Genomic DNA, 12579 nt, shown 5'->3' with positions numbered 1-12579 from the left:
GATCTGGTCCCTGTGGGGTTTCCGAGCCCTGGTTTCCTCCACCCCAGGATGGGGAGGGCCATTCTGACCCTGATGATGCAGCCCTCGCCCCGGAGGTGGAGCGGGGAGCCGAGACGGGCCCAGAGCCCCCCAGCCATCTCCTTCCTCTCTCACGCAGGGCTACAGCACAAGAAGAAGAGGAGCATAAACGAGATGCTGGCCGACAGGGTCCTCAAGAGCGACAGCCAGTATGCACAGGTGAGGGTCAGCGCCTGCTCCCGGGGGTCCCTCACCCTGCAGAGAGCCCCAGGAAGGGGCGGGGTGGTGGGGGGAGGAGTTCAGCTCTGGGTGCTGCAGAGACCGTGGGTGGAGGGAGCTCAGTCAGATGGAGGAGACGGAGCCGAGTCTGCTGGTGGATCCCAGAGGGAGGAGGAGAAAAGGCCCCTGGGGGGGGGGGTGGGGGACACAGGGGTCCTGTGAAACAGCTGGCGGCTCGCTGGAGAGGTGGTGGGGAGGCGGAAGCCCGTGGGTGTGGGCTGCGGTGGGTGGGAGTCAGGAGGCCGGGAGAGGAGCCCCGGGGTGGAGGGGCTCAGGGTGGGGCAGGAGTAACAGCTGCCCCCGACCTGGATCCTGGCCGGTCCCCAGGCTGTGCACAGAGGCCAGGGGCTCCTCTCTGCTTCTGCCGGGTGGTGCCCGCACGCTGCCCCCAGCCGTGGAGACACACAGAAACCCCGGGTGGTGCTGTGTGAGCCCTTTGGGAACCGGAAACCACAGGCCCAAAGCTCTGCCACGTCCTGAATCTCGTGGGGTGGGGCACGTCAGCCTCGGTTTCCCCCTTCGGGGACAGCCGTGGGGGCATTGTGCTGGGCCCGGCCCAGGTGGACGCTCAGCCTCAGAGGCGTTTGACCCTCCCTGGCTCTCGGGGTGCCCCGCTGCCTCTCCCCCGCCCACCAGAAATGCATCGACTGGAACCGGGAAGTACTGAAACGGGAGCTGGGCCTGACGGAGCGCGACATCGTGGACATCCCGCAGCTCTTCTCCCTGAAGGGCTCCGCCGCAGAAGCCTTCTTCCCTGACATGGTGAGCACGTGGGGAGCACCACCGGAGCCTCACTGGGTTCGGAGGGGCTCCACTGGGGCTCCCGGGCCAGCGCAGCTGCAATCTGCGCAGTGAGCAACCTGGACAGCCGTCAATGGCAGCCACGGCAGGTGGGGGTGGGCTGGGGGCTGAGGCTCTGTGTGCAGACCCGAACTTCCTGTCCGTGTCTGTATCCCGGTGCCACAACGAGGGTGGGGGGATGAGGGGTCTATTGGCAGGTGCTGTGCGGTAGCTGAGGGTGCTGTTCGGGTTCACGGGTGGGTGCCGAGAACAGCCCCACCACCAAGGACTCCCTCGGGTTGGTTCCAAGTGCTCCCAGGTTTCGATCTCCGGCCTCAGCAGCCTGCTCTGGCCCCTCCTGCTCCCCAGGGGGCCCCCTGACTCACTCACTGGGCAGCTGACTAGCAGATGCCGCTCAGATGTGATCTCACCCGAGTGGCAGGGCGGGGCCTGAGCGATGCTATCGGTGCGGTCCCGGCCAAAGTGCCCATTAGCCCTTGGGAAAGGACGGTGGGCGTCGGCCGCCGTGGGGAGCCACGAGGAGTGGTCCCCCGGGACGCGCCGTCCTCCATCTCCAACTGTGCCTCGGACACGTATCCACGTCACTGCACCAGTCAGGGGCCGGGGAGCTGGTGCCAGTGCTCGCCCTCGGCCCTGGCACAGAGGCCTCTGGGCTTCCCTGGTCCTTGGGGGCTGGGTGGGACACGCCCTGGGGCGACTGGGGGTATCCCTGCCCCCATCACAGCATCTCTGTGATGACCAAAAATCCCCAAGGGCGGGACTGCGGGAGACACACAGCAAAGCTGCTCCAAGGCCGTGCTCCCTTAGAACTTTCCAGAAGAGACCAATGCTCCACAGCTGACTGCTACGACAGGGAGCCCCTAAGCCACGAATGTGTGGCCACTAAATGTGTAGCAGATGTCTAGTGTGGCACGGGGCTGGCGTTGTCTTGTTGTTGGAGTTTGTTCCTTTGTGTTTTCTTGGGGTGGGGGCATACCTGGCGGTGCTCAGAGATACTCCCAGCACTGTGCTCAGGAGTTGCCCAGGTAGTGCTGGGGGGGCCATGGTGGTGTTGGCAAAGTCTGTGCTCTTGCCCACTCAGCGGGCCGCGGGGCCCTGATGATGGGTAGGACCCCGGGGGGATGTTCACTTAGCCCCTCATCTGTCAGGTGGGGACACCGGCCCCATTGACTTGCCTGAGGTCGCCTGGTGGGCGGGCAGATGGTTCTCCCTCGTTAAGGAGGAAGCTGCCCTGGGCTGGCTGTGTCCATCTCTGGCTCCTCGCCCCTCTGCACACCCCACTTCATCCCAGAGGGTTCTGGCCCACTGGTGGGCATCTAGGATTCTTATGGACAGAACCCACGGACCCTACGCTCCAGCTGTATGTGGGTCCAGCCATGCGTAAGGGAGGAGTCGGGCATGAAGGAGGGTGAGCGGGCAGAGTCCAGGAGCACTCGGGGTCCAGCCTCAGGTAGAGTGCCGTGTCCGAACGCCCGGGGCAGGTCTCTGACCACGAGTCTGGGGCTGAGTCGCCACTGAGAAACTCCCACACCCTTCCCAGTCCGCGGTGGCCCAGGCGGGCTCAGCAGTTCCCGAGTTCTCCCAGCCATACGGCCGGGCAGTCTAAGAAGACGGTTTGACACGCGCGCGCGGCGCGGTCATCCCCCTGCTCTCCAGTTGTATAAGGCTCAGCCTCGGGCTCAGGGTCAGTGACGGGCTTCGCGAGGATGTCACGTGGACGGTGCTGAAGAGGGACGGGGGGGGGGTGGGACACGTGCCCCCTGTGTTAGGCTGAGCTGGATCCCCAGGGCCCTATGCCACTGTCCCCCAGTGACGTCTCTGGGTGTCGCCCTGGCACCCCAACCCCCAGCTCTGCCACACTCACCCCAGTGAACCTGGTGACTCCTGATTTCATTGCCAAGACAAGCAACCTGGGAGTGGACTTCCAGTCACAGAGTCAGCACAGACGGAAGGGCAGTGTACGTGTGCATGCATGTGTGTGCACATGTCTACCTGTGTGTATATGCACATGTATGCATGAGTATGCATGAGTATGTGTGTGCCTGTGTGTATGCCTGTGTGTGCATGTGTATACCTCTGTGTGCATGCCTGTGCATGTGCGTATGTATGTATACCTATGTGTGCATGCACATATGTTTGTGTGCATGTGCCTGCCTGTGCGCATTCCTGTGTGCCTGCATGTGTGTGCACATATGCATGCCTGTGTGTGCATTTGTGTGCACATGTGTTGTGTGTGCATGTGTATGAATGCTCACGTTGTGTGCCTATATGCCTGTGTGTGTGCATGTGCATGTGTGTGCTAGTGTGTCCGTGTGTGTTCACAGTGGGAGCATAGATCCTAGATTTGTTACACATGTTTCTGGCAGTTGATGAAACAGCACACTAATACAGCTGTTGGAACAGGACACTTCTCTGGTAGATAAAACAGGTATTAGCAGGTGGGGTGGTTGACACTTTCAATTCCTAGAAAGTTTTTGTGAGTTTATGTGAGTTTAGTGGCAACTTGACAGCTACCAGTGATGCTGCCGCCTCACCCTGAGTCCGTGTCCTGGCTTCGATCCCTGACCTCTCTTTGACTTGACCACCCGGGGCCGGGGTCGGGGGCAGTGGGGATGCTCTGCTTGGATTTTTGCTTGTCTGTGTGGTGTCACTGGGGATGGATCCAGCAAGCAGTTCCTCCGTTGCTGGACCAGCCCTAGAGGCCCTGGTTCTGAGGACCCACACTGGTAGCCCAACGGGCTGACGGACTGGGGGCGGGGGGGGTGGGGGTGGTATCTCAGGGGTCTAGTCCAGAGGGGCCCTGGGTAACATCCCCGGTCAGCCCGGCTCCCTCTGGTCTTGTCCCTGTGCAGGTGAACATGGTGGTGCTGGGCCAGCACCTGGGCATCCCCAAGCCCTATGGACCCATCATCAACGGCCGCTGCTGCCTGGAGGAGGAGGTGCGGGCGCTGCTGGAGCCACTGGGCCTGCACTGCACCTTCATCGACGACTACTTGTCCTACCACGAGCTGCTGGGGGAGATTCACTGCGGCACCAACGTGCGTCGCCAGCCCTTCTCCGTCAAGTGGTGGCACGTGGAGCCCTGAGCCTGCTCCCTGCCTGCCGTCCTCTGTACTCCCCCGCTGGGGGAGGGGCCAGGAGCCTCCCCGTCCCCTCCCCTAGGCTGGGGGAGCCTTGGGCAAGCCCCCACCCCTGTGCTGCCACCGTGCTGGCCGCTGTGGACACCGTGGACCCAGGATGGACATCACAAATCCTCCCCCACTGGACTGGCCTAGGCAGGTGGACAGAAGACATCCTCCTGCCCGCTCCCTCCCCCGCCACAACCCCCAGAGGTTCTGGAACAGAGCAACGGACTGAGCGTGTCCACGGAGGGCCGTGCCCAGCTTTGCACTGTCCCCCCGCGTGCTGACCCTCTTCGTGCTTCCTCCAGGAGTTGGGCTCTGAGCCGGGGGTGGGGTGGGGGGGGGGGGGGACTCTGACATGAAGCCCCTGAGTCAGGGCCACCTGAAGCCCTGGTCAGACCAGGAGAGCCAGGGCGGCGGCGGTGAGACACCCTCTTTCCTCTGCCAGCCTCTGCAGGGGACCCCCAGGCTGTGTCCTGCCAAGCCTCCCCCAGCTGTACTGACACAGGGAAACAAGGCCAGGGCAGCTCCGCCTGCCTGTTTTAAAAAGGAAAGGCAACAAAAACCTCTTAATACCTGCCTCGGTCTGAGCAGGATGCTTGTTACCGGCAGGAAAGCCTTTAATTAGGAGTGCTGGCTGCTTCCGCCTCAGAAACGCTGAGCGAGGCCTGAGGACCCAGCGGGGAAGGGGGGGGGAGCGAGGAGACACCTCCCTACCTCCTGTGCTCTGGCTTCCGCCTCCTCAGGCACCATCCCGGGGATTTGTGACTCCAGTGAAGGACTCAGAAGAGAGGTAGGGGGGTGGGACCCCTAGGCCGCAGGAGGGTGGGGAGGGGCATTAGGTTATCTCTGAAGGTGGGGTCTAATTTCCTCTAATGGACCTTAATTATCATCCTCCCGTTCTGCAGGCAGTGGGAGGGAAGCCGGGCCCGTCTCTCTCAGCAGCTCAGGGACCGCGGGGAGCTCAGTTTCACCAGGGACTGAGCCTCTGAGGCCGGTCTGGGTCCCCTCCTGCAGACAGGGAGACAGAGCTGCGCCCGTGAGACTGGCACAGGCAGGCAGGCGTGGCTGGTGCTGGCTGGGAAGTGACCGCAGACTGCCCATTCTCCACGTCCCAAAGCCTCTGGGGCGGTCTCAGGAACACCAGCGCTGGGTTTTCTTTCAGAGGCACCTGCTGGGACTTAGACTGCTGCATCCACGGAACACTCAGCCACGGGATCCCCAGCCTGGGGCTCACAGAATCGCCCCGGGGGGAAGGGCCGTGGGTGGGAGGGGGCGGACACTGCAGAGACATGGCGGGGGGGTGTAGAGGACCCAGCCGTCCAGTGTGGCACCGAGTGAGGGGCGCTCTGGAGGGGCCGCTGGGGCTGCCGGGGGCCACCCCTGATGTCTCCTCCAAGAATAGTCTGGGTGACCAGTCCCCTCCTTCCCAATGAATAAAAATGTCGATATACATTTCCTCAAGTGGCTGCCTCCTTAGCGTCTGTGTATTGGGTTGGGGATGGGGGGGGGCGGGGGGATCAGGGAAAGCACCCACCAGGCTCAGACTTCTTGACTCAACTTCCGCTGGCCTTGGGCATCGAGAGCCCCCACGGCCAGTGCCAGGCCGGCAGGCTGATTCAGCAGCAGGACTGGCAGACAGCCCTGGGGCCCAGGGCCCTGCTAAGATGGCTATCAGGCCAGTGGTGGGTTAGTCTTATGTCTCCTCGCTGTCCTGGCTGTCTCCTCCATCGCTCAAGTGTGGGAGTGTGGCTGGGAGTGTGTGTGTGTGTGTGTGTGTGTGTGTGTGTGTGTGTGTGTGTGTGTGTGTGTGTGTGTGTGGTAGTTGGGAGGGTAGGCAGAGCCCCATTGGCATACATGGAAAATAGCCAGCAGGGTTAGTGCCCAGAGTCATAGGACACTGCCCCTGTTCTCGTTCCTGTCTCCGAAAGCTGACAACTGGTCACAGGGTGGCCTGATGTTAGGGGCCTGAGAGCATCCCTCCTCCCTCCACACACATCTGCTGGGAACGACTTCACCTTGCTTCCTACAACACCCCCTGGCGTGCTTGACTCGGGGAGCGGACTCAGAGGCAAACAGACCCACTTCAGGTCCTGACACCTCAGTGGGTCTGCACGGATTTGTTGCTGGGTGCCAGCGTTGGCAGGGGGCAGGGGCATGGAGGCGCGGGTCCTCTTCCAGAAGGGGATGAAGGACCCCGAGCAGGAGGCTGGTCATGGCCTCTGCACAGCGGGCCAGTGTCCAGCAGGAAGATGTTTCTGCATCTGTCCCCCAGGCATCTTGGAAGATGGTCTGAGAGTCCCTCTTGAGCACTGATGCTTCCCCTGAGCAGAATGAGTCTCCAGGCCCTTTAGGGGTGTGGCCACTGGGCCTGGAGCCCAGCAGCTGTCTGTGTGGGGAATATCCTCTCTGGAAGCCGGGGTGCAGGAGCATGATCTTAGTGACTAGCTGAGTTTCATGCCGGTGCCCCGGCTGGGGACTCAGGGACCAAGGACTGGTCCCCACCCTGCACAGACTGTCAGCATCACTGAGGAGAAGGGAGGAACCTCGTAATCAGCACCTCGTGAGCTCACAGGCAAGGTGCCACCCCCCTACACCCCATTATCTCTGCCCCGGCTGGCGATGACCACATTTCCGACAGATGAAGAAACCAAGGCTGGCCAGGGAGCCCCGTCCCATAGAGCCGGGCACAGTGGAGCCTCTCCTCAGAGCCCTGGATGTGTTGGGCTGTTCCAGATGGCTGCATAAGCCCTGCCTCAGCTTCCCCTCCTGCCAGGTGAACCTTCCTATGCCGACATTCCAAGCTCTTCCTGCGTGAGATTGGCACCTTCATCACTTACCCCTTCCAGAGGCTTTTGGTATTTGATAGCAGTCACAAGAACATTGATCATGAAATAATGCCACACGCCTTCCTAGCGTTCTATCCCATAATCCAGTTTAGACCTTGGTCATTTTGTTTCAAAGTGGAAAGAGGAACAATGTAGCACCTTTGTTGGCCATGCAGCCGGGATCTGGTTGATACATGGCTGAAATCCATGCTCTTAAGGAAAAGGCTGTGTTTCTCAAAGTATGTCTGACATTGGTTGTGGTCCTTGCAGAAAGCTTCGGAACCAGGCTGTACCCCTCACCCACGGAGCAGCCTGGAGGTAGGACCTGGGAATGTAACTGTCCACCTTGTCCCCAGCAGGGAGAGAAACGCTGGACCACAGCATGTTGACTCTGAAAACGCAGGAAGCGTGGGTGACGAGGCTTCCTGTGGACAGCGGGGAAGGAACTCAGATCAATACCTCATGTCGCCGCCTCCCCCTCAAAGCGCTGATGCCCTGACCAGGTCAGTGCCTGTGGGAACCTGCCTCCCTTGGAGCAAGAAATTCATTTCCTGGGTGCCCCAGCGGGAGCAACAGGTTCATATGCAAATTGGGAGGCTCTTCCAGCCAATCGGAGCTCCTGGCTTGGAGATGGGACTGGGGTTGCAGGGCTGGAGCCAGTGAGCTAGCACCCTAGGGTGAAGGGGTGGGGCCAGGGTCTTTTAAACCTTAGGCTGAGGTGGGCCTGGAGAGCTCGCTGGGTTTGGTGACCCAAGCCCGGTCGGAGGCCAGCATGTCAATGAAGAGGATTGTGCGTGTGTCCCTGGAGCATCCCACCAGTGCCGTGTGTGTGGCTGGCGCGGAGACGCTGGTGGACATTTATGGGTAAGAGCCGGAGACCTTCGGGGGTTGCAGATCGAGGGCCTGCTGGGAAGGTCTTCGGGGGTCAGGCCTGGAGGCCAATCCCCAAGCTTTGATCTTGGAACATCAACCACATGTGGAACCTTTCTCAGCTCTCTCTACATTTTCTTTCCTCCCTTCTTTTCTGTGTTTGGGCCAGACCAGGCGATACTCAGGGTTTACTCCTCCTGCTCTTACTCCAGAGTTATTCCCGGTAGTGCTCGGGGGATCTTATGGGATGCTGGGGAGTAAACCCGGATTGGCCACGTGCAAGGCAAGCACCTACTCACTGACTGTGCTATTGCGCTGGGCCCTCAGCGGAGTTTCTTGAAGACCCGTGGCATCAGGCTTGAAGTCTTGAGGGCAGAGAGGTTTGCAGTGATGGCTCTGGGCCTGGGCTTGGGGGGTGCTGGAACAGGATCCCCCATCCCAAGGATCCTGCAAGGCTGGGCTGGGGTCCGATTGGGCCAGAGTACCTGCTCCTGCTCTCAGCCTCTGATCTGGAAACAAAATCTGGATCCCTGGTTAGTAAAATCACTTTGCTTCCCTGGCACTTAGCACGGAGGAGACTGTTCACGGAACTGCTCCAGCCTCTTGCCAAGCCTCGATCCTCAACTTTGGAATCTGACTTTCACAACTAAGTTATCATTAGCTTCATCGTGTTGGACAGATGAGGAAAACTGCAGCCCAGAGAGGATAGGCTATGGGTTTCCATCAATGACAACACTAGGATTTCATCCCATTTCTGTCGGGCGTTTTATTCTTTTAGCCATTTGTGTGCAGAGGAAGATCAGGCCACCTCCAGCCATTAGGTGTGTCTGTGTGTTGACCTCTCCTGGACGTGGTGGGGCAGGGGGACAAGGAGGCTGGAGATGAGGCCCAGCTTCTTCCTCTTCCAGGGGAGGAAGAGAGAGTTTGGGCAGGATTTTAGGAGCTGGTCTCTGGGTACCCGGTGGGTTGAACACTTCTCCGTTTGAGGAGTTGCCAGGAACTTAACTGGGGGTACAGTGATCCAAGGCCAGGGAGAGGGGTGGACAGAATCCCGTCCCTCTGGTCGTCTTGCACATTGCTCACCTCTCTGGAGACCTGGCTTCTCAAACACTTACATATGTGTGTGTGTGTGTGTGTGTGTGCGTGTGTGTGTGTGTGTGTGTGCGCGTGTGTGTGTGCTCACGCGTGTGCCCGCACGCACGTATGGAGAGGGGTGGTGAGGTGGTTGGCGGGTAGCCTTACTAGGCAATATTTCTAGCTTCCTGGATGCCACAGCCCCTCTACCATGACCACTTGTCAAGACATCGCCAAGATCTCTAGAAATGTTTCAGGACATTGCCAGATGTGCTCGGTTGGAGGGAGAGGAAATGATCCCACCTGAAAACAGTACCTCAGACTAAGACTTTTTCTTTTTTCATTTTAGTCTTTGGCCCATACGTGGTGGTCTTGGGGGCTCCTCCTGGCTCTGTGCTCAGGGGGCCACTCCCGGTGGTGCTGGGGATTATGCTCTGAGCTTCCTGCATTCAAAGCATGTGCTCAGCCCATTGAACTCTCTCCCCAGCCACCCTCCACCCCCGCTCAGACTAAGACTTTAAAGGTTGAGTCAACTTAATTGGAAATGGAAACGGTGGTGCTCATGGATGTTAGATGAGGGGGGCAAAGGCCTGGGTGGAGCGGGGTGGGGGGCACTGCCTGGGGCAGTGGATGCTGCCTGGGGCAGGCGGACCCAGCCCAGCTCTGCACTCACAGGGCGGGGGGCTGGTTGGGAGTGGGCTGACATGGAGGCCGTGCCAGGAGGGCTGCTGGAGGAGGGGGCCCATGCCACCTGGCGCCACCGCCTCCTCCAGCACTGCCTGGCCCTGGGGGTGACTCACCCGCCCCGGCGGCCTGCTGCTTGCCCATCGGGCAAACGAGTCTCCAATCTGACTTGCCTGAGGAAGCCCGGGCTGGCCCTTTCCCACAGAGCTTTCCTCGGAGACGGGGCCCAGACTGGGGTCACAGGAGGCAAAAGCCATGGTGTCAGGGGTCATGTGAAAGAAAGGAGGGGCCCTGCTGCGGGTCGCACTCGAGAGGGGGCTGTGGCACCTCTGACCCCATCACAGGGAGGAGCTTTGGACCTTCTCAGGCTACACTTCGTGGGATGGCAGAGAGTTCCTACAGGGTCCATGCACAGAGGTCCATCGCGGATTTCTTGGGGGTCCAGCATGTGCCAGGCAGGGGGACACTGCTGTGAGCAGCCAGAGCTCAGTGGCGTTCTGAGCTCTGACTCAGAAGGAAGCCAGACCACGCCTGAGCGCTCTGCAGAAAGGCTCGGGGCTGGAGATGCTGCGACTGAGCAGCTCTGGGCCCTCACACTGGGAGCCAGCGAGGGGGAGAGCAGTGGGCTTGTGGGGAGGGGGGCTCCCCGTGCGGATCTGTCTCTCAGCCTCTGTCTGGCCTTGGGTAAGTCACTGCTTGCTCTCTCGGGGGTCTTCCTCCTCTGCGCCCATCTCACCGCGGGCCACTGGCTCTGTCTTACCACATGCCTGACGTGCGGCAGCTAATACTCACATGTCTATAGGAGCAGCGGGGAAACCCGCTGTCACTGTGCCCAACTCACAGGGGCAGAGAGGCTAAGTGGCTTTTCCCACATCATGTGGCCCATGGGGTGTGGCAGAATCCAGGGGTCACAGTTTGGCCTTTCCGTGGAGGGCTCCTGGGGGGCCTGAAGGGGCCACAGCCTTGCCCTATGCACCCACCCGAGGCACAATCAGCAGTGGCATCCTGATGAGATGCCATCCTGGCCCTCCGGACGACCTCAGGTGTCCCCCAAGGTGGCTGGGGCGGGGGGCACCCACAGAGTCAGGGCAGATGACAGGGGTCTGCAGGGGCTGAGCTCTCTGTGGGACGGGAAGCCAGTGCAGCCTTGAGGCTGAGCTCAGCACAGCCGGACAGGGAGCTGCGTGTGCAGCAATGGACTGCGCCCTGGTCGGGTGCCCCCCAGGGAGGTTGGGAACCCGGACCTGGCAGAGAAGCTGCTTTGAGGAACCGTGTTCCCAGCTGGGAAGGGCGGGAGGAGATCTGGCAAGCTGAACGGGACCTTGAACATGGCAGTGTGGCCGTCACTGGATGGCCCGAAGGCTCACGTCACCTCTGGCTCAGTGGAGGTGGGCTAATGGCACCAGAGGCCAGGGAGGCCCTGGGTTTCAGTCCTCATAACCGCCATCCTTGGCTTTTGCTTTTTTATTGGGGGTGGGTGGTCACACCCAGGGCTAGTGTGATACCCCAGGGTTACTCCTGGCTCTGCACTCGAGAATCACTCCTGGCGGTGCCTGGGGGACCATGTGGGATGCCAGGGATCGAACCCGGGTTTGCCATATGCAAGGCAAGTGCCCTCCCCACTGTACTATCGCATCTGGTTCAAGAAGGCTCCCATGCTCTGCCATCTTGAGCAACCTTCCCCTGAGCCTCAGTTTCCCCACATCTACCCTGCAGAGGACAGTTGACATAGGACTGTGGATTTTTGGTTCAGTTCATGGGGGGGGGGGGGAGGGTGTCTCCAAGCCCGCTCTCAGGGGTGACAGAACAGCTCCCTCGTCTCCACTGACTGCTGTCGGGTGCCAGGGCCCTGCCCTGCCAAGTGGTCAGCTGGGCCCCGGGAGGCAGATGCGCCTCTTCCCTCTCGGAGCTTTGGAGGAGGGACTGCCTGGCCATCATTGTCCAGAGGCAGGAAGTCCATGGCCTGAGGTGGGCCGGTAAGCCCTGGTAAGGCTGGCGAGGCCGGCAGACTGGGGCTCAGAAAGGGCTGTGGATGCTTCCCCACAAAGCCAGAACCGTCTGTGTCTCTGGCCCCTTGTGGGGGCCTGGGCCGGGGGGGTGTCCTCCTGTCCAAACTTTGTTTTCAGTCACAAAGAACTTTTCCATCACTTCTTGGCTCTCAGATGTCTGAGATATTTTGGTTTATTCGTTTTGCCCAAAGACAGAGGCCCTGAGCCTAAGGAGAGAAAGACCAGATTTGGGTTTGCCAGGGAGAGCGGGTCCGTCCTTGCCTCCTTGCCTGCGGTGTGTTGTGAGCATCTGTGGGCCTTGGTCTCCTCGTCTGTAAAATGGGAGTAAGAGCGCGGGCATCGTACGGCTGAGAGCTGACCTTTGCTGCCATGGCCACCCCCCTCCTCCCGCTCATTGTTGCAGGGCCCAGGGATGGAAGGATGGCCTGTCCTGCTGTGATTCCAGGAGGGTCCAGCCCTGGAGGCTCCGTCCCCTGGACCACACCTTCCCACTTGGTTGGACTCCGGGTGGACAGTGCAGGTCCCTGCCAGGGCATTCTCTACAGATGGGGCTGGGGTCGGCCACTGTGAGGCTCAGGCTGCCCTGAATTGGTGGGACCTGCTGGGTGTCAGTTCTGAAAGTCCTGTCCACCGGCGGCGGCCCCCCACCCTGCTCCGACACTCACCCTCTCCAGCCTGGGGTGGCCCTGGGGCAGGGCTGTCCTGAGTGAGTGGCACAGAGGCTGCCCGAGAGCTGGTGCCCAAGTCACTGGCGCCCCCTCATGGCCAGTCTGGGGGACACCTCCCAGAGCAGCGATTTTCAACTGGGCGGGGTGCAAAGGCTGCAAAACTCGGTTGGGGGTGAGTGGGGTAGGGGTTCTGCCGGTCCTCCAGGGGGTGGGGGGATCCAGCCCT

The 12579-nt window shown here is 60.8% G+C and overlaps 1 protein-coding gene across 1 annotated transcript in view; it reads left to right on the top strand.

Annotated features, from left to right (window-relative positions):
* Positions 1-4372, top strand: part of PADI1 (peptidyl arginine deiminase 1) — a 42585-nt gene extending 38213 nt beyond the window's left edge. Inside the window, exons 14-16 of the mRNA XM_004603377.2 lie at positions 158-237; positions 934-1059; positions 3951-4372. Coding sequence (XP_004603434.2) covers positions 158-237; positions 934-1059; positions 3951-4184 — 440 coding nt within the window. The 3' untranslated portion in view covers positions 4185-4372. The remainder of the gene's footprint in view (positions 1-157; positions 238-933; positions 1060-3950) is intronic.
* Positions 4373-12579: the final 8207 nt, after the last annotated feature.

The sequence above is a fragment of the Sorex araneus genome, chromosome 5 (assembly GCF_027595985.1).
Source record: "Sorex araneus isolate mSorAra2 chromosome 5, mSorAra2.pri, whole genome shotgun sequence".
Classification (NCBI taxonomy): Eukaryota; Metazoa; Chordata; class Mammalia; order Eulipotyphla; family Soricidae; genus Sorex; species Sorex araneus.
Note: the sequence above shows the minus strand (reverse complement) of the source record. Positions and strands in the feature narration are given on the sequence as shown.